The 22,485-nt window shown below is 40.3% G+C and overlaps 1 protein-coding gene across 1 annotated transcript; it reads left to right on the top strand.

Annotated features, from left to right (window-relative positions):
• Positions 1 to 17,679: 17,679 nt before the first annotated feature.
• Positions 17,680 to 20,859, top strand: galr1a (galanin receptor 1a). The gene is made up of 3 exons (XM_049602387.1): positions 17,680 to 18,361; positions 18,720 to 18,785; positions 20,506 to 20,859. The coding sequence occupies exons 1-3, from the start codon at positions 17,708 to 17,710 to the stop codon at positions 20,857 to 20,859; spliced, it is 1,074 nt and encodes a 357-aa protein (XP_049458344.1). The 5' UTR covers positions 17,680 to 17,707.
• Positions 20,860 to 22,485: the final 1,626 nt, after the last annotated feature.

Genomic DNA, 22,485 nt, shown 5'->3' with positions numbered 1-22,485 from the left:
TGCTTTGCAAAATGGCCAGAATGATTCACTTTCACCAAGGAACTCTGCACAAACTCTCCATCACCGAACTGCTTACCACGCTTAGCAATTTCATGAGCTACCACAAGGCTTGCCTGTATTAGACCTTCAAAACTTTTCACAAGATCTGTGAGGAGTGGCTGTTGGGTAGATAAGTCTCGTTGAAACTGTTCAACCTTATGTTTGCACTCTTCACCTGTGAACTTGTAGGATTTCTGTGATTGGTCTCATAATGGCGTTGAGCACCCAGTTTACCTTTGCAGATAACTTTATCTCTCCCCTGAGGTCCAATAAAGTGGTGGCTTTTCAGTCTCATCTCCACATTGCACTGCTTAAATTGCTAAATTTAGCTAACAGCACTAACATTGATGACAGAATGAAACTTCCCTGACACCCACAAGGTGCCTCTAAGCAACTAGTAGCTGTCAACAAGTTGTCCTCCATTACCTGATAGTTGCATGTCAGGGGGGCGCAGTTTGACGCAGTCGTGTATAAATTAAGCAAATGGAACTGAAAGTATTGAAACGTACTGGGGATGATTAAAATATAATTTATGCATTTCATGTCACATTCAGAGGGCCACACAAAATGTTCCTAAGCAACTATGCTGTAGTGCCACTGCCATGGAGTTTTGGTTAGATTGCCATGAAATCCAGTGCAGACATTCATGTTCTCCTCTGGATGAGCTGCATAACTTTGATGATCTGACTTCAAGCTTCATCATCAGCTTTACCATCAGGTCAAATGTTTAATTTGTGGCCAAATACCTGTAAAACTGTCTTTCCTATCAGCCTCAGCTGCACTCTGCTCAGTGCTAATCAGCAAATGTAAGAATGCTGGCACACTAGAATCAGGCAGAGAATATCATAAACATTATGCCTGCATAACATCTGCATGCTAGCATCGTTAATGTGAGCATGTTAGCATGCTAATGCTAACTTTTAGCTCAAAGTACCACCTGTCTCGTGCCTTAAGAGTCACTCCCTCCACCCCCATCCCCCAAAAAAGGAAATGAAAATGTCAACATATGACCAAAAAAAAGAATGTTCTATTATTTTGTTCATTTCAAGCAGAGTTTGACAGAAAAATATTTATTTTAAAAGCTTTTATTAAAACTATGTGAAGGTAAGGGAGTAGATCTACTTATTTTTATGGCATGCTTTGCAGAATTGGTAAAGGAGAACTCAGTTACACTAAATAAATGTAATGGGTTTAAATTAAACACGGCTGCACCTTTAAATAACATTGCTCATGTATTTTTAGTTTGGTGAATCATTTGGACAAGGTCTATGCAACATCAGGTTAACCAACTGTTACTCTTTATAATACAAACATTAAAAAAGATTCATTTTTTGGCAACCACATAAGTCTCCAATACAGAGCATTCAGCAAAAATTAGACCCAGTGATTCAGAGAAAATCTAAGTCGTTGTAAAAGAGAAGAAATTCGAGGCCTTCACTTGAACTCATCGGCTGAGGAATCCTGAATATGAAAGTGGGTGAGACATCTAAACATGAGCGCCCATATCGTTGAAGTGTATGGAGGCAACATAGCTGCAACATAATTTCCTGTATAAACACAGTAAAATGGGGATAGACTCAGAGGGAGACATGTTTGTCCACTCTGCCTCACACACAGAGCTCCATCTGTTTGTCCTGCAGGGCCGAGCCTCAGCGCAGCACCCACGGGCCTGACAGAGGTAGGGTGCAGGAATGCAGAGAGTGGGCTGACCACACTGCTTGTGCCCTCGTGTCCAGAAGAGTCTTGGATTTGTTCCTGGGGCTGGAAGGTCGAGGCTGAGCACAGGGGGAAACAATAGCGGCCATTGCAAGAGAGCTGTGGGACACAAACACGATATCAGAAGAGTCTTGGATTTGTTCCTGGGGCTGGAAGGTCGAGGCTGAGCACAGGGGGAAACAATAGCGGCCATTGCAAGAGAGCTGTGGGACACAAACACGGGAGATATCCTTGAACTCCGGCAGGAATGTCAATCTAGACCAAAGACGCCCACTCAGAGAGGCAGCTGAATATCTATCTGCTACTGGTGAGAGAGGCAGAAAGAAAGCCATCCTCTGTTCCATCACATGTGCAGAAACTGAACATAAAGACAGTTTGGGCTTTTACAGTAATTTGTTCAAACATTTTAACAACTTCTGCAACCTTTCTGAGAGTACTGATGCAGCCATCAGCCCGAGGGGAGCACTGGGGGTCACTTGAGTTAAAAGACTCTGTTTCCCTTTAAGACCAAGCAAGAACCTCCAGGGCTGAAAAATGAAGCCAGTGTGGAATTGCACAAAAATGTAATCCCTCTGATGGCCACTTGAGGCTGGCTCCAAAAGCCAGTCAATCCTCATGGAAGCCCATGTTAAATGCTCAACTTTACAGCAGAAATAAACCAATCTGGCCTCAGTCGTTGAATACTGGTACTTGGGCAGTGACTTCCGGCGTCAGAAACCGACGGAAGAAGTTGTCGGCATGATACATGGCTGGTCCTGGTCTGTGGCTGAACGAACCCACATGCGCTTGGTGTTGAAGGAAAAAACATCAAGTCACGGTGTCGCACCGACGTAGTGCGTTTATTTTGAAAGACACTGTTTGCAAACTGGACATTTCCTGTGAAAAGTGTATATTGAAAAGATACAATGTATGGACCAGGCTGAAGTTGACACGGTGTCCCAGAATGTCAACAACCAAAGCACCCATGGCACCTTGCACATTGTATCTGGACATGGAAAGTCCATGACCTAACGTCGATATGTGATGAGGTCGGAGTGAGAATGTGATGAATAAACATGTTTACAGTCTGGTACAAAAAACGGTTTTGATCTGTATAGTTATTTTCCCCTTAATGACAACTGTACAGGGGGTGCATTTTTATATAACTCACCCATTTACATTTTATAAGACTTATAAGTGACAGGCTGTCTGCAAGGCGTCGCTACAGTCTATAAGTCAGATCCACCCCTCACTCCACACACCTCCACTCTCGCATCCAAATGTGGTCACTTCTGGCTGCAAAAATCCAAGATGTTAACAGCCAAAATGCTGAACTCAAGGCTTCAAAACGAGAGTCCACAAATGGGTGATGGTAGCCATTATTTTTCATACAGTATCCAATGTTAATAAAAAATCAAAAATCAAAACACAAAATGTAACCAGCTGTTCAGTTCAAAGTTCTAGTTTCAATGTCCTAAGCCATCTTGAGAGCATAGGACGTGGAATCCATCAGCTACCATCTGATGACCATTTAGTTTGGTTTTTTTTTAGTTTTTTTCTTATTTATTTACAATCATATGCAGATATCGTTTTACTGAGATTATTGTTTGAATCTGTCTCAAGTTGCTATTTGAACTGTGGAGCCGCAGAAATATTGTCCATTGTCCCCAGAGGCTTTATTGTCGTCAGATGATAGCTGATGGGCTCCAAGGGTTCAGTCTACTATCACGTACTTGATGGAGTAGCATAAACCTGATACAAACATTCATGTGCCCAGATGACGACTGAACATTTGTGGTTTTGAGAGTCTCCACAACTATCGCACGGACGCCATTGAACTCAGAAATTCATGTCCCTCTCAAGGTAAATTGTAATAATTTTGTCAATTCCACTTTTTATTAAGCATCATCATCAAAAACAAACACACAAAACAAAAACAATACTATTTCAAGACATTTCTCATAATGTTGGTGCTAAATGTAGCATGCAAATGTGTGCATGCTAATGTGTAAATTAAGATGGTTAACATGGCAAAGATTATACCTGCTTAACATCAGCACGCTAGCATTGTCATATGAGCATGTTAGCATGTACATTAGCATTTAGCTCAAAGAACCACAAGCAATTCTTTCATTTATTACATTTGATATTTACTTGTTAATAACTGTATTTATTTTCTTAATTTAACAGTTTTACATTTAACAGTTTTCACTCCTTAACATTTCCCTTTATATTGACTTAAAGGTATATGACATGCAGGAATTGTCAGTTTCTGTTTTTCGCTGGACTGCATACAAGAGGCCAGCTCCCTATAAACACCAAAGTGTGTGTGTGTGTGTGGGTGAGTGTGTGTGTGTGGGTGAGTGAGTGAGTGTCTGATTGAGTGAGTGATGAAATTACACCATTGGTTGGAATGAGTGATGACGTCAGAGTTGGTGTTTCTCCACTGGCCGTTGCCCTTTTGAAATAAATAGGCACTGACAGGCTGACAGTTCTGTATTACTGTATTCCCCATTGTCTGTAACCAGTTAGCATGATGGCATGGCTAGGTACTAACTAGCCATCTGCAATTCATTCAGACAGTCTTGTCACAGCATAGGAAAGCACATTGCTTTCATCACAACTTAATTCGGCTCATTTTCTGTAGCCACTGTACAAACAAAATGAAAAGTCCTTCTTTCAAATTAGAAGCCCTCTAGCATTTCATATGTGGTCCAGTCATATACTAGGTTTTGACCTACACTTGCTATCAACAGCATTAAGAGTGAAGACGAAAGTAAAAGCCAACCACAGCATTATCTACTTGGTGTTTCGTAGCACATTATTTGACTTTTTTCAGCCCAGGTCTGCAATTTTTGTAGCTTCCTCTTGGTTTGTGTTGCTTTCTCTTTGGCCGACCTCACCTGCACGCTGTGCCTGGGAATGGGAAAATGAGAAAATACATGCAGTGATCAGAGTCTCTGCAGATAAAAACACCACCACACGCTCATAGTGGGTCATATGTGATGACTGACAAGGATTACTGGATTACTGTTGTATGAGTTTCTATATTGATTTTAGGGAAATCCTGCATAGCTTATCTTTAAGGACCTTTAATGCTGGAACAATCTTCACATTCTGTACTGTCTGATAGGATCATACATGAGCCGAGCAGCTATCAAAAACAGCGCAGACATTTATCAAAGCGTTGAAATGTATCTACTTGTTCTTAAGCAAGAATAAATCAGTCTGACCCTGAAAGCCGCTGTTACACAACACCAGAGGTTGTTTTTTCTTTTGCTTTTCTTTCACTAAGAAGAATATTTGTCTTATGAAAGCTTTAAAGCCTTGAAGTCTGCAGAAAATATCAGATGGAGAACTATTACATACGTTGGTTGCTGAAGTTTCCAATTGCTTTGTTCTACTTATATTTCTCAGATCCAGCAAAGTGCCTCTCAAGGTAAAACACTTGATTCTGTGTCAGACTGTGTCTCGCTAAGTGGCTTTGAGAGTGAACAGCCTTTGTGTTGTTGCATGCCCTCGTCACCCCGAATGACCTCTTCGTATTGCATCTAGTCCATGCAGCCTATAGATGACAACATAGCAATGATGCTCAGCAGCTGATGTCACCATTCAGTGGACACTCGGGGAAAGAAAAGTCACTCCACTTCCTCCATTTGATGAAACAACATCTAATTGTGTCTAAATTTACATTCTGTGTTCTATAAATAAAGAACCAGTGCCTTTTAAAGCTGACAAAACCTTGATGCACTGCTGCTTTTGTGACGCATTTTGTGTCTTCATTGTCTCTGAAAATTCCCATTGTCTGAACTAATAGGATCAGCTGTAAGATGTGAATCGTTTCTTTTCCCACAGCGCGTCCTCACAGCAATTCTTTTGGCCAGTAAACAACTCAATGCAAATGTCTTGGTGGTCGAGAGCCAGCGATTCCATCAACATTTGGCAGGAGCCGCTGCACAGGGCTTGAGCATAATGCTATCATTTGTTTAGCATCTCAACAATATCGTGCTCTCTTGTTTCAAACAGAGGCCCAGAGGATATTTCTGAGCCACGGCTGCTAAGTAAGTAAAGGATTGTTGTGAACAGGAGATTTTTTTTTCTACCTCATCTTTAAATGTCAGAAAAGAAGAGAAGTTTCACGCTGATGGTCTTTAATCATTTTGCTTTTCTTTAAGTCACTTTTTCATTTCTATGTCTTTGCAGTCACCTTCGGAGGTTCACTACACCATCAGATATGTTCAAGAAAAGCATGACACACTAGGTATTTTGGAGTAATATGGGAATCTCAGTCCGTCATTTTGGGCAGTTAGCTGAAAATGATCACGACTTTCTGTATTTTGAATCACATGGTCATAATGTACTTATAGTCTAGACTTAAACTTAAGAATTATCTTTGTAACTGATCATCATTCTTAAAGTGAAAATAAATAAATAAATAAATAAATAAATAAATAAATAAAATCTTCTGGTGAACCATTTTCTAAGTCTGATCTAAACTGTTCTTTTCTCCTGTCTACGACTTAAAAGAAAGTGAAATAAACATTTTGCCAGGATCATCTTTTTTTAAAGTTCCTTAAATATTGTTTTTTTTTCACCTGTGAAAACAGGTGAAAAAAAGTCTGGGCAGGAACATTTTTTTTTCTCATGGCTAAATATGTAGTTGAATCAATGTTATTCTGCCTTAAGCTATACTAACTATTTAAATTAGCGCAGTTAAAAAGAAAGACATGACAATAATTTTACACAACTCGCTGTCACACACGTACCTTGTGTTTAGAGTGCATGGAGAAATTAAAACTCACCACATGATCCCTACATGTCCAGCCCGTTCTTATTCCGAAGTTGTTGAATCCCGCTGCTTTGTTAGTGATTTTGGTGTCAGACACCTGATGCCAAACGGCACCTTTCATGGTGTGATATGCAGATGGATGATATCAGTTTATAATGTGGCTGGATGGCACCTATCACGGCGGTATGATACACTGCTGGATGTGAATGGATTGATCCAATAAACCCAGGACTTTCGCCCGGGTGTCTGCTGTTCACTTCTTGTAAAAATGTCCAGCCAAATGATAATGTTTTCTCTAAACCTACCCATGTGCTTTTGTTGGCATTGGTAGCAGTGTCTATGAATAACAACAGCAGACACAGGAGAATACCTAGCACATAATATGTAGACATAAAAGGCTACAGGCAAAGTTGTGATATGTGATGAATTGGAATGAGAACCTGTTGACGTGTCATATTTTGCTGCTTTCTCAGTGTTACCAAAAATAACATCTGGGGCACCATTTGTGTTGTATCTTGACGCAGAAGGGGGTGTCGGTTAGGATGGGGTCAATGGTTACTTCCCCTTCAGACCCCCCTGAACAGACTTTCACGCTCTTTAAACTATGTCTGTTGCTCTGAGTGTCTAATAATGAAATGGATGGGTTTACAATGCAGTTGTTGGAAAGCCCAGTGCATCTCACACAGATGCTTAATAGTGTCCCAAGTGTAATTATAGGAACACCAGGGACACTGCCTAAGCTGCATTTTTGACACTCTGGGAGTGAGATCAGACTGGAAAACATGGATGCTTTCATTCCTACTTAGGACATTGGGCATTGGTGCATATCAGCCTCTTGTGACCGAAATGTGTATCACAACAACTAACATTAAAAAAATTATCCTCATTCACCTGTTTTCACAGAGGTAAGAAAATTAAGGAACTGAAGATCATGGTGGAAAAACCTTTCTTTGACCTGTTCTTAAGTCACAAACTCAGGACAGAAAACACTTGTCACATGCATGTACTCATTCTTCGGCCTCACATCTCTGAAATAATATGCACGAGATTATATCACAGAAATTCACAGTGTTCCTTTGACTATCACACGACATGTGGCACTGGCAGGGATTCAAGTCATCCACGCTGCTTCATGTGTATTGGATTCACAGATGTGCTCTCACACATCTACAGTGGGTACAAAGGATGGCCTGATATGCAGCACGTGCACCCACGGACAGCAGGTGCTGCAGGGTAACATCATGGATCAGAGGGACCTTCAGTAAATATCTGAGTCTTTATGACCATGTCATATATGAAAATAATAAATATCTCTCAGTATTGGAGGCGGACCACAAGCTCGCAGTTCTTCAGGTTATGTAAAAGTGAAGGATTGTCTGGTTCAGTTCATAAGAGCCCAACATGTTGGTAGGCAACCAAGGTCACATTATAAAACAAGATGCTTCACAGAAGTGGACCTATTGAAAATAATTAATGAAATATGTTGCAGCTTTCAGTAGTAGTAGTTTTCCAGCTGTATCTTTGTATCTTTGAATTATTCAAAACATCCATTAATGTCCTGTACAGGTTCATTTTGACACAGGCATGAGGTTGGCATGCTCTGAATCACAGTTCAGCCTTGTTGTTTTTGTAATAATACAGTTTGGGAAAACAACATTTCACAGGTTTCACTCACTGTGCTGTTGATAATTTCCAAGGTTCATGTGAAGTGTATATGGAGGTACGCAGCTAACGCCTGTTGGTTAAATTCATTCTTGCACAACAAACATCTGCAGCAACCTGGCGTTACTCATTCTTTCTGAAGAGAGGAAGATATATTCAGGTGTTGTAACCAGCATGCATCAGTGTTTACTATAACAGAGGAGCGAAATCAGAAAAGAAGACTAGCAGATGACAGTATAACACAAAATCCAGTTAAAGATTATTTCCAAATTAGAATAACTGTTACTTCATATGCAGGCAGTTTATGAATGCCTGCTGAAATAATATAAGAACTAAAATAAAAACATTTGTGTTGGTATCTTAAGTTGACTTTTTTAGCTGTCATTGGACCAAAAGGCAACAGTTAGGAACTGACAAAACCTCAGATTGTCCTCTCAAAGCCAAATCCTTAATTTGTTTTACCATATACATTACAGGGACATTTATGTTCACAATTTAAAGCTGGGGTAGGCAGTTTTCTGCAACAGCCAAACAACCCTTGAAAAGAAATCCTTTTCCTGCAGCTCTCCCCTGTCTGTCCTTAGCCCCTCCCACCGGACAAGTACGGGCATATGCACACGCTCCATAGAGTAACCTGTATGAGTACTAGTGATTCATTTCAGTAATTCCAGTTGTGATTATGATCCCGATGCTGTAATATATCCACAACTAGCCTATATGAGAATTACTGTCCTGTTTTCTTTGCAAACCTGTGGGCCTGTAAAGCACTTCAAGATGACAAACTGTCATCGAAGCTCTACCTAATGTTAACTATATAAACATGAACATGAAGCTGCGTGACTCTTTTGATCCTATTAGCAAAAGGCTAAACTTTAGCAACTGTATCTGTCCATCTGTGAAAGACATCACCAATATTCATATGTATTTCATTTTGTTGTTGTTGTTGTTGTTGTTGTTGTTGTTGTTTATCTCTCCTCCTTTTTTGGGGGTTGCTTTGCAGTATGGGCAGTTGTTGCCAAAGCTGGAATGGCAACTTCCTCTGCAGAACTCTGAACCTGTGACCAGTCTGCAGTTTATACTTTCCACCAGGACTTCTGATGAAATGCACCAAGCTTGTCATTTTCTTTTCTATTGAGGAGCACTGTGAGTTATGAACTTATTTACTGCACCACCAGCCACATCTAAGAACATGCTGCTGCATTCACAACTGTATGAATTTTTAAGCCGAAGGTATGTTTGACATTCAGAGCAAGCAACTTCAGATGCCGTGTTTGAATGTACCATATTCCCAACACAAATCAATATTTCACTTCATAATACTTTATGAGCTGTCATGTTGCTTCGTGCAGGATGTTGCATGCACAGAATATGGAAGCAGGTACATGTGACAGTAAACTTTACAGTTTATCTTGCAATTATCTGCATTTGTTACAGTTGGTGGAGCTCAGTGTGTATGTGTGTGTGTGTGTGTGTGTGTGTGTGTGTGTGTGTGTAAGACATTGACCACACATTTATCTGCAGCAAATAAAGGTCTAAACAGAAATGTCCTCTTGGCTCCAGACACCTGATTACAGAGCTGTTTGTCTTTGCACCTCCTGACACAGTGTCACTTCCAGAAGATGAATCACATTGTGACGACTGAATGTGGAGGCAAACCTCCCTCGCTCCCTCTACTGCTGGTGTGAGGAACTGCCACGTACATGAACATGCAGCAGATGGACAAAATACCACAAACACCTGATGATTTAACCAGATTCAGCAGCCTGTAATTAACATTTGCTGCATTCCACTGAGGCTGCGTTAGAGAGGTGTTAGTGTGATTTAATCAACGCCTCTCTGACTCACAGTGTAAACAGAAAAAAAATCAACATAACAAGCTTCACAAACACATACCTCTCTCGCTCTGTCATACAAGTACATGTCTTGGCTGAAATTGGCTTGACAGATTGTTCAGAGGTGGAACTAAGTATATTTACTCAAGTACAGTACTGTATTTCAGTACAGTTTTGAAATACTTTTACTCGACTGAGTATTCCCATTTTATGCTACTTTCTACTACCACTCCTCTACATTTCAGGGGGAAATATCGTACTTTTTACTGCACTAAATTTATCTCACAGCTTTAGTTACTTTTGCTTTGCAGATTAAGATTTTACAAAGAAAACACCTGATGAATTTACACAACATGATGTGCTGTGCTGTAGATCATGTAAAAATAATGTAAAAAATAGTTCATATGGGCTTCTCCTCCACCAGTTATCAGCTAGATGGCACCCCGCTTGTGATGCACAAAGCCCTAAAAAATACTTTTGAAAACCTCAACAGCAATGTCTCTTTCCAGAAATTGTGACCTGGTTACTCAAGATAATCCACAGACCTTGTTGTGAGCAGTTTTATATGGGAACTATTCTCTTTCTACAGAACTAAAACCAGCCAACTGTATCACAGTGCAGGAGGAAGTGTCCATCTCGTGCTGCCTCACCTAGCACCACTGAGCTAGCTAATATTACAGCTCAGCCGACAGCACCAATGTTAACATCTCACACCATCATGAACATGAGCCTCAAACTAGGCCATTTTTTTTCTAAACCTTACAACTATTCAATCAATTTTTTTGTCTGTACTTGATGACAAACACATTCTGACGAACCAAATTTTGTACTCATCATTTCTCCTGACAATATGATCATTGGCTCTCCAGTTCTGTACAGCACAATATCTGACGGAATAACAGCCCTCTTTTGTTGTATGTAAAGAGAAAGACCTGTCTATGAGATTACATCTGAGAAAAAAGATGTATTCATCACATAAACCAAAATGTGAAAATGAATTGCCAAATTAAAATTACAGAGTTTTTCCAGACTAATATTTTGAAAATGGTCATTTTACTTAAGTCTTCGGTTTTTACATACACAGACCCTAAAGTGACATTAACATCCACATCTGCATCTCCCAGGTTCATAAACAACCATCACAATCTGAAGACTTACTGTTTGTAAGTCTGATCAAAACAAAACAGAACAAACACTGGTCTGTCAATGTCAAATCACCCAAATGGCTGTGGCTCCCAGCTCTTTAGCAGGAAAGGTGAGTCCATTTTAGATGATTGGGGTAAATGGATGTGCTGCTGCTGTGGCCTCCTCTCATGGCTCGGTGTCATGGTAACAACAGGTCTGACTTTGGATCCCAGCTAAAGAGCTAACCACCTGAGAGGAGAAGCAGCAGGGTCCAAAGCAGCTTACCTTCTTAAGACTTAACAAGGTTGGTGCAGAAGATCACAGCGGTGGGAGGGAGGTGATGCAGTGATACTTGTCTTGTTTTCATGCTATCACTGCGTATTAAAGCTGAGCAGAAATTAAGAGCCTCATGATTCTGCTCTTTAAAGCTGAATTGGTTTGCTTAACAGGGGGACTTAACCAAGAAGAATCCAAAACCAGAGAAAATTTTGGAAGAGGTGGGATGTTTAACAACAGCAAAACTATATCAAAACATCTTGTTACAAACTTTCACACAACTCATGCCGTATATTCCCAGTCTCATTTATCCAGGTGTATGCTCAGTACTTCCCAGACACATACATTTTTGCATATCAAACATAGACAAGTCGTGCACCTGCTCTGTTTATCCAGAATTGTATTTATATATTATGGTCTTAGAGAAAATGCACGTTTGGGCAATCCTGTCTCCTAAAAATGAAAGTTGTGTGTTACTAAACTGCTTTCTTTGCAACGTCGTGGCAATGTAACTGTCAACTGGATTATGTTCGGATATAACGTTTCTTTCAGGTAACGAGACTCTACATTCATGTACCACACAAGCATCACAAGGAGGGGCTTTGGGAGGACAGCAGGCAGACAAAGTGTAGGACCTTGTCACCAGAACACCAGAAGCACTTTGGTTAAGGTGAGGTAAAGACTGTGATTTCCGTAAAATGTTAATTAAAAGGGTAATTTAAAAAAAGTCATGCTACAAGGAGATATTGTGTTGCAGGATTGCCTATTTTGGTGGAAAGCAACTGAAAATGTGCTATAGCGAGCAACAAATTAGCCAATTAGCAACATTTTCTCATTATGTTAATAGAAAACGTATTTCGCTCAGTATTACGTTTCCCGCAAAACACATTTGCTGTTTTAAATTACTTGTATTTAAATGTAATTTCTAGGGGACAGAGCAGGTTTGGGAAGCACTGAGCATTCAAAAGGAAAATGAGACTTGGATTATACAGCACGAGTAGTGTGAGAGTTTATAAAAAATATTTTGATATAGTTTTGCTGTTGTGAAACATGGACCCCTATTAACAGTTTTCTCTGTTTTTGGATTCTTCATTCACTGTGGAGGCATGCAAGAAAAACTTTTCTTTCTTTCTGAATTGATTGTAACGCGGAGTGAGTGTTTAATGTACAAATTTTCATATGAGGGGTGAAGCATTCCATTAAATGGCTTCTTTGTGCTTTTTCTCTGTATGACTCATTCTGTCAATTACAACAGAAGCTGCCCAGCATTAATGAACTGGGACTCATTAATGATAATTCCTGTTGGAGGTTTTAAAATAAAGCAGGTGTTTTCCTTAATTTAATTTGTGGATTTTCTTTTCTTTGTTCTCTTTGGGAAATCAAAAGTGTTGGAGAGTGGCTGCATAAACAGCTATCAGAAGGAGGAGACAGGTCTCTACCACAGGGTGTATCAAGGTAAAGAATTTAGACCGGCAATAGCAGACTTTAGCGGTGCTTCATGGAGGGTTCTCCAACACTGGAGAGCTTGATTTTGCCAAATGGGTTCAAGCTACAATTGCAAGGACTACGCCCATATTCATTCTGTTACCTGTTCATTGTTGATTTACAGTTAAATTATGTCTTCTGTTGCATTATGTTGTTGGACACATTAATCATTGAACATCAAGTGCAATTATAGCTGCTGCGCAGCAATGGTTGGTCCAGGCAATTTTAGGCAAAATTAGGCAATTCTGAGCAACACACACACTAAAACAAAGCATATCACAACATAGAAGTTACATCATATAATTATGCCATGCCCTTCAAATTGTGGATGAGTGGCTGAAGTGATCAGACTCATGATATACAAAGGAAAGAAAAAACTCAAGAACAAGAAAGTAAGAATAACATTAACTGCTAGCAATTATGAACAAACTGGCCTGATCTAGCTTAAAGCTAAACATTATCCATGGTGACAAAGATGAAAACATTTTTTAAAATGTAAAAGTAGCTATGGGATAGACTCTGTATATTGACTGACAGCTAAGCCAAATAAACAGGGAAAAGAGACAAGGGATAACAGGGAAAAGTGTTGATAAAGAGTATTTGTCTCTCCGCAAAAGTGCCTGGATCATAATTATTTTAACTTTGGTAGTCTCTAATCCACATAGCATGATGCCTGAACATAGGACTTTCACATTAGCGAAAGCCTTAGCTGAGGCTTGAACTCACAACTTCTGAGACTGAGGTCTGGCTTCTATCTCATTGAGCTAATTGGCAAGTGACAGTTCATGTGTGGCTTTACAGACTGACTAAGTTCAAAAGCTGTAGCACATATGGTTGATTTGTTATGAATTTTCAAAGTTTTGAACTTTAGAGGCTTGCTGTAGCGCCACCATCAGGACTATTGGCCTGTTTTTGCAGCTGAGGCAATCTGGCATGGGACTGGACCTTTGTGCAAAGTTTGGTGATTTTTCACGCATGGGAAGTAGGATTTCCTCGGAAGAAGAAGAAGAAGAAGAAGAAGAAGAAGAAGAAGAACATACAGCAAAACAATAATACAAAACAACAATAAATAAATAAATGAAAGTGTTTTTAAAGACTGAACACAACAAATAAAGCATTCTTCAGACATTCTGAGGCAAGACAAAAACGTTTATATTAAAATGCTTTATATGAGTCAGACATATTGATTTTGACATTGCAGGGTATTCACAAAGGCAGCAACCATAAAAACAGATGGATGCACCTGATGCTCTATGACTCATAGGCACAATACACCAGAAAGGATAATATTCCCACAAATAAAACCAATGAATGCTGAAAACCTTTTTATTCTTCTGCCTCTTTAAGAGCACCAAAAAGAATCTAATTTTCAAATTGACAGATAAGCTGACGACAGACCAGCTGGTACTAAGTAATTCAGCACAAAGGACAGCGCAGAGAATGTCCAGTGGACTATATTTCTAAAAACCAGATATGACATAATGTCAAGATTCTGCAGGAATAATTGATATATTTCTTCCTTGGAAAACTGGATGCTCCCTTAAGGCTTCAGTGTGCTTTTCTTCTCCCCAACAGAAAGATGGATAACGTCTGGGTTGATGGAGTAAAGAGTCGCCATGGAAACTTCAGGCCGCTTCAGGACATGAACCAATTACAAAACAACTGCCATGCAAGAATAATAAGCCTGTGATAAAGTGTCTGCTATTAATTTTAACTAAGTTCAAAACCATCATCATCATCATCATCATCACCATCATTATCATCATCATCATCATCATCATCATCATCATCATCATCGTGCCTAGGTTCTGATAGCGCCTGTATTGAATCCACCTGATTAACACCAATAAATTAGAACGTGTAAACAGTAACAACTTCAAATGTGTGCAAACCTCTGAGGACAAGTGGCCCATGAGATAACATAAGCCGCTCTTCTCAGGTTACATAGCATGTGCATCATCTCTGTCGTCATTTCCAGATGGTTATCCCCCGAACTGATCTCTCAGCACTGGTCGGGCTGAGATTCACATGCTTGCATAATGAGAATACAGCTGTTTTCAGACCTGTTCAGTGCAGGTCAATAACATAGGCTGAAGGCTGAGGATGATCAATGGATATAAAAAAAATGATAAAATATTTTCTAACTGAGTCTATGCATGTTTACTTAAATGGATAGTATTTGATTCTTAAAGGCAATTTTAGAAGGATTAAATAAGCTTTATTTATAAATCTAGTTGCAATAGAATATTTTATTTATATATAAATCTGGAAAAAAAAAATTCACAAATTAAATCAAAATGTCCCAAATCCAGGAAAATCCTTAAATATTTCAGGCGCAAATCTGCTTATCAAATTTTACACATCCATAAATTTGGGAGTATTCTAAGAGGCAGATTTTAGCCAGTAACTTTAGGGATGGTAACGTTGGTAGATGTTCAGGACAACTACAAATACCTTGGGGTCCCACAGACAAATGGGAACCATGAAGAAGGATGGTAAGGAAGTCAGCCACAGCCACATACCTACACAGTGTAAAGAAGGTCCTGAAAAGTCAGCTGAATGAAAAGAACAAGGTCTGAGCCATCAACACACACACCCTGCCAGTCATCAGATACCCAACTGATGTAATAAGCTGGCCAAAAGAGGAGATAGAGGCCACTGATATCAAGATAAGGAAGCTTCTCACAGCGCATGGATTGTTTCATCCAAAGTCCAGCACCCTGAGACTGTACACTAAGCGGAACGAGGGAGGCCAACCACTCGCGAATGTCAGAGCCACTGTCCAGGATGAAACAACCAAGATCCAGGAATGTATCGGGAAGATGGCCCCCAAAGATGAGCTGCTAAGTGAATACCTAAGGCAGCAGAAACCTGAGAATGCAGAAGAGGAGAAAGAACCATCATGGAAGGACAACCCACTGCATGGCATAGAAGAAGTGGCTGACATCAAGAAATCCTACCAGTGGCTGGAAAAGGCTGGACTAAAAGACAGAAGCACTAATTGAAGCACTAGTCATGGCAGCACAAGAACAGGCACTTAGTACAAGATCAATAGAAGCAGGGGTCTACCACACCAGACAGGACCCCAGGTACAGGCTGTGCAAAGATGCTCTTGGGACAGTTCAGCACATAATAGCAGGGTCTAAGATGTAGGCAGGAACAGCGTACATGGAACACCATAACCAACTGGCTGGCATAGTGTACAGGAACATTTGCACAGAGTATGGGCTGGATGTCCCATGGTCAGGATGGAGGACACCTCCTAAGGTGGTTGAGAATGACCAGGCTAAGACCCTGTGGGACGTCCACATCCAGACTGACAAACTGGTGATGGCTAACCAACCGGACATCATTTTGATTGACAGACAACAAAAGAAGGCAGCGGTGATGGATGTAGCAATCCCAAGCGACAGCAACATCAGGACGAAGGAGCACGAGAAGCTGGAACAATACGAAGGACTAAAAGAGAAGCTAGAAAAAATGTGGGGAGTAAAGGCAACAGTGGTGCCAGTGGTTATTGGAGTACTCGGGGCTGTGACCCCCAGACTGGGAGAGTGGCTCCAGCAGATTCCAGGTACAACATCTGTGGTCTATGTCCAGAAGAATGCAGTCATAGGAACAGCTAAGATACTGCGCAGAAGCCTCAAACTCCCAGGCCTCTGGTAGAGGACCAGAGCTTGAGAAAGACACACCACCACCCCTATTGGGGTGAAACCTGGCTGATGAGGACACAAGATCCTCTGGGGAAAAGTTACGAGCTCTCATGGTATCTGTCTCAGAAAGTGTCCAAATCCATCCACCATATTATAGACTACAGTGGACTCTTTGTGTCTGTTTAATTTTCACAGACAGATTAGTTACGCTGCAGAAAAAGTTCATCATAATAAATCATGCATTGCCACACTTTTGAATTCTTACTTCTTCTTAGTGTAAAAATTTTTTTTCAAAATAATACCTAAATATATTCATTATTTGCTAAATATTAACCATATCTGAATATACCATACACCATGTTTGCTAACATATTCATAAATAATAAGAATATATTGACATTATTGTAAAATCTACTGCACGTTGATGCCCTCACATACATCACATGGCAATATATTTTTCAGTATGCAGTTCACCTTAATGTGGTCATCATCACAATCAAAACATGCCAGAGGAATGATGGGTATGGTGGAGTGTATGTGGAAAACTTTAGAATAATAGAAAATGAAAAGGCAAAAGTTATACAGGGCGCAATTTAAAAAAAAGGAAAAAAGAAGAACGCAGATATGCACATTTGCAAATACCACATTTTAATTTATTTGTTCATTTATTTTTTACTTATTATAGCTACTTTTATTTTTTGGGGGGCGGGATGGATATGGGGGGGCACCAGGGGAAGATTGCCCAGGGCACCGAATGTGCTTGGTCCAGCACTGATTGAATATATGTCCATGTGTTTTTTGCTTCTTTTTTTTTTTTTTTTAACAAAAAATATTATTATTATCATTATTATCTGACTTATTTTAATGAAGTAAGACTGGATGTTTGATGAACTGGCCTGTTAATTTTTCAAACAGTATATAAGAGTATTTCTGTTCATTCCCCTGCCACTGGCTGCAGGTCACGGGAAACAGTGGGAAGGTATTGGTGGGATCTTCTGCACGCAGTGTGGTGACGTTGGAAGGCAGGGAGCAGCCTTCAAATGCACAATCTCCATCCAACCTCTGTTAAAGAGAAACACCAACCTGAGCTACATGTGAAGGACGTGCGTCTTTTATACCAACATGTAACTTTTGGAAAATAGTGTAAAAAGATGGAGCTACAGGTGGAAAACCAAAGTCAGCCTTTCAACACCAACACTGTGAGGCTGCCAGCTAAACCTATCCTGGAGATGGGTGTAGATAACTTTATTTCTCTCCTGATATTTGGACTTATTTTCATCCTCGGTGTGCTTGGGAACACCATGGTGATCACGGTGCTGGCGCGCAGCAAACCGGGACAACCGAGGAGCACAACCAACATCTTCATCCTCAACCTGAGCGTGGCGGACCTGTCCTACCTCCTCTTCTGCGTCCCCTTCCAGTCCACCATCTACATGCTGCCCACATGGGTGCTGGGAGCGTTCATCTGCAAGTTCATTCATTATTTCTTCACTGTGTCCATGCTGGTCAGTATTTTCACCTTGTCCGCGATGTCCGTGGACCGCTACGTGGCCATCGTCCACGCCAGGAAATCCTCGTCGATCCGGGTGGGGAGGCACGCCATGCTCGGAGTGGTGCTCATCTGGATCCTGTCTTTGGTCATGGCAGCGCCCGTTGCGCACTACCAGAGCATCGTGGAGAGGGAGGACAACAACACCTTTTGCTGGGAGGTTTGGCCGGATCACCAGAGGAAAGTTTACGTGATGTGCACTTTTGTTTTCGGATACCTCCTGCCACTCACTTTGATCTCTGTCTGCTATGCAAAGGTGGGTGCGCATGAGTTACAGTGAATGAATGCGCGTAAATCTACAGTGTTAATGGAAGATTTTCACAGGTTGGTATAAATACATAGCGCAGTTTGATGCAAACATGATGCATTTTTAGTGTAAAAATCTTGACTTTTCAGCAACAGTGGTTTGTAATCGATAAATGAAACATTATCTGTCAAAGTAGCTGACATGATTCTGTGCTTACTGTAGGTGTGATGATATGCGAAAGTGTCAAAATAACTTCTAATAGCAGGTGCCACATTGATTTAATATGTTACTGGAAGAAATAGGTCTTTAGAAAATGGAGCAAAAAGGCACAGCAGTCATTCACTATATCACACTTTTATTGTTGTAGGTTTTAAACCATCTGCGCAAAAAGCTGAAGAATGTCTCCAAAAAATCAGAGCTCTCCAAAAGGAAGGTTGGTAGAAGATAATTCCTGTCTCTCTGTTCATCACGTTATAGAATAATCATATAACTGGAGTAGGACTGCAATGATTATTTATATGTTGATTAATCTGTTTATTATTTTATTGATTAACCAATTAGTTGTTTGGTCTATAAAATGTCAGAAAATGATTAAAAAAAAAGTTGATCAGTATTCCAAAGCCCAAGCAGACATCATCAAATCTCTTATTTTGTCTACAACCCAAACATATTCAGTTTATGGTCATAAAGGAGTAAAGAAACCAGAAAAGAAGCTGTAATCAGACAATTTTGACTGTCCTTAAAAAAACGTACTTAGACCAATTAGTTATCAAGTTAGTTGGAAATTCATTTGAAATTAATTTGTGAAAACTATTGGATTAATCGTTGCAGTTCTGAAATTACCTGAAGATATAGGGATAATGTGAAAATGTCCCCCTATTTCTCCTGTAATGACTGATTGGTTCATAATGGACCAGGTCTGCGGTGCTGGAGAGGTAAGTGTGCACAATGCTCATTGAAAAAATGGCTGTACACTGTAGTCTTGCGAAGAGCTGAAAAGACTGATTCATCATTGATTAGTTTAAAAAAAATAGCCTGCAACTCTTTTGATGATCTCTCAGTCATTTTCAGGCAAAAATGCCAGAAATTTGGTAAGTCCAGCTTCTCTAATATGAAGATTTGCTGAAAGTAAATGAAATATATTCAGGTTTTCGATATTTATTACATCTGAAGATGTTAACTTTAGTTCTGAGAAACTGGGATGAGTGCTTTCATCACTTTTTGACATTTCATAGACTAAACAATTAACTATAATGAAAAAATGTTACTTGCCAGCCCAGTAGCCAAGAAGAAAATGCTGATATTGAATGTTTCTGCAAACCACGAATACGCTACATCTGCACGTTTCAGATATATCACATCAACCTTTAAAAAGTGACGTAGTATTCGAGCTGATGGAGGTGGAGGGGATGTTGGATGGCATGTCAGACACTTGCCAAGTTACAGACCACTGCTGGAGGCCAACAAACAGTGAAAACGGGTGTGATTTAGCGAGTCTGCTGTGTTTCCAGCAGCTTTTGAGACACCACTTATGTGTGTTTTGGGATATTCTCACAAAATGCAGTTGTGTTTTCTTCTGCAGAGACGTCACTGTGTTTACTGCCGAGGTAGTGCCATGAAAAGCGTTTGGTATTTTACCAAGACATATCTGTGTTGCCTGCCAGAATAGTACCACAAACAGGGGTTATTTCTTACAAAGACATCGCTGTTTTTTTCAGCAGGGATAGTGGCATGAAAGGCCAATGCTTTTTTCTCTTTTCCAGCAGGGATTGTGCCCCCAAAATTGGGTATTTTAAGCCAAAACATGACCTTTTTCTTACCATAAAAAAGTGGTATGGTACCTAACCCTAACCACATGTTAACCACAACATTGCTGAAACATAAAGCTTCAACATATCTGCTACATAATAATGTGCCAATGTGACGTATCTGTGATTTGCAGAAACAGTGAGAAATGATTATGTGTGAAACATTGGAAAAAATGCAATCAGTAGAAATGCATGTTTTGTCATCTTTTTAGGATCAACACTAAACTATCCATAAAATAATAGTTATTTTACTTTTTACACATGATGTTACTCATTATTATCTGATGTTACCCATCCTTCACAGACAGTTATATTTGATCACATATCATGATATTATCTCCACAGACTGCTCAGACCGTCCTGGTGGTGGTCGTGGTCTTCTGTCTGTCGTGGTTGCCTCACCATATCGTCCACCTGTGGGTGGAGTTTGGCACTTTCCCCCTGAACCAGGCCTCCTTTGTCTTCAGGATGCTGGCTCACTGCTTGGCCTACAGCAACTCCTCTGTCAACCCCATCATCTACGCCTTCTTGTCGGAGAACTTCAGGAAGTCCTACAAGCAGGTTTTCTGGTGCCGGCTGCCCAGCAAGTGTCCTGTGAACGACACCAGGGAGCTCCGCAGCAGGATGGAGACGGCACCGTCCACTAACATCAGTGTGGCTTATAAAGGTCATGAGTCTCAGATCAGTAAAATGCTTTGATGTTGCTGCTTTTTTCTTGCTCTTTTTGTTCTGTATACAGATAGTGGATCTTCGAGGCCAATACATATATTGATCTGTTTAAGATTTAAAAAATACATTATATATATCTATTTCTTTTTTTAACATACTGTGAACAGCTGTGTTTGAAGGGAGCTCTGTAAAACTCATCAATGTTACTGATTACTCATTTTTATGAAGCATTTTAAACATTTTATTAATAAGGTAGTCCAGATGTATATATGGTAAGTGTGAGGCCTGTTTCCTGCTCCAACAAACCACAAGAGGAGGAAAAACTTGGCAGCTGTGTGAGGTACAAAAAGTGCTATAAATTAGAAAGAAACAGTCCCTTAAGGATTTTGTAGGGCCTAAAATGTGTGATGTCATGGCAGCTTTTCTCAAAAAATGCAATGCACGTTGCAATGTCTTTTTTTTGCACTGTGGTTGTGGAAGCAGGTGAAAACTGTAAAAAATTAGTTGCATTTGTTTTTATCCACCACAAAGTTACACCTGATGCAAAACAGTTTCCCCTCCTTCTGTGCAGAACATCAGGGAATTGCCTTGCATGGTGTTTACCAGTAATTGTCACTGATAAATTTAGGGCATTCGTGCCAAATATGTCTACATCTTTACAAGCAAAAACAAGAGAGTGAGTTTGGTGACTATGGCAACTATGGTTAAGATTCTGGTGATCAGACAAAATTGCAAGGTCACACACAATTCACAGGAATGGGTTGAATTTGAGTTAATTGTTGTGACTGTAGGGAGCCCTGTGCGGATTGTTGGGCATTCTTCTTCTCGGATGGATGTTGCGACTGTGACATCACAACATCCTGGGGGTGCTGTCCATAAACACACTTTTTGGGGTCTAAAAGGTAGGTTTGCCATTTCACTCTCAGCAAGAAAGCCAGTAGAATATTTCCCAAAGTTCCTTTATTTTCCATAACCGCTTATCCAGTTGACGGTTGCGGGGGGCTGGAGCCTATCCCAGCTGACATTGGGTGAGAGGCAGGGTACACCCTGGACAGGTCACCAGACTATCACAGGGATGACACATAGAGGCAGACAACCATTCACACTCACATTCACACCTACGGACAATTTAGAGTCACCAATTAACCTGCATGTCTTTGGACTGTGGGAGAAAGCCAGAGTACCCCTAGAAAACCCACGCTGACATGGGTAGAACATTCAGACTCCGCACAGAAGGGCTCCCCCACCCTGAGTTCGAACCAGGAACCTTTTTGCTGTGAGGCAACAGTGCTAACCACTACACCACCGAAAATGTTACTTAAGTTTAACACTTTTTCTTAATTAAAAAAAAGGAACTTCTCAGTGTCCCTCTAGTGGGCAAACTGTACCGAAACTTCATTCCTATTGGCAGACAAAAACATATCGATCTTTCAAACATTATGTTCAGTGCCAATATTTATAAAATCATTGTTTTCTACAATATGGTATATACCATATGGTTAAAGGGACATTTCACTCCAAAAACATGAGTACATATTTTTTTCTTTTACTTGTAGTGCTATCTATCATTCTAGATTGTTTTGATGTTAGTTGCTGAGTGTTGGAGACAGGGGCGATTCTAGGACCAGGGGTTTAGGGGTGCTGAGCACCCAGAGA

Source organism: Epinephelus fuscoguttatus, linkage group LG17 (genome assembly GCF_011397635.1).
Source record: "Epinephelus fuscoguttatus linkage group LG17, E.fuscoguttatus.final_Chr_v1".
NCBI lineage: Eukaryota > Metazoa > Chordata > Actinopteri > Perciformes > Serranidae > Epinephelus > Epinephelus fuscoguttatus.
This window is presented reverse-complemented; position numbering and strand designations above follow the sequence as displayed.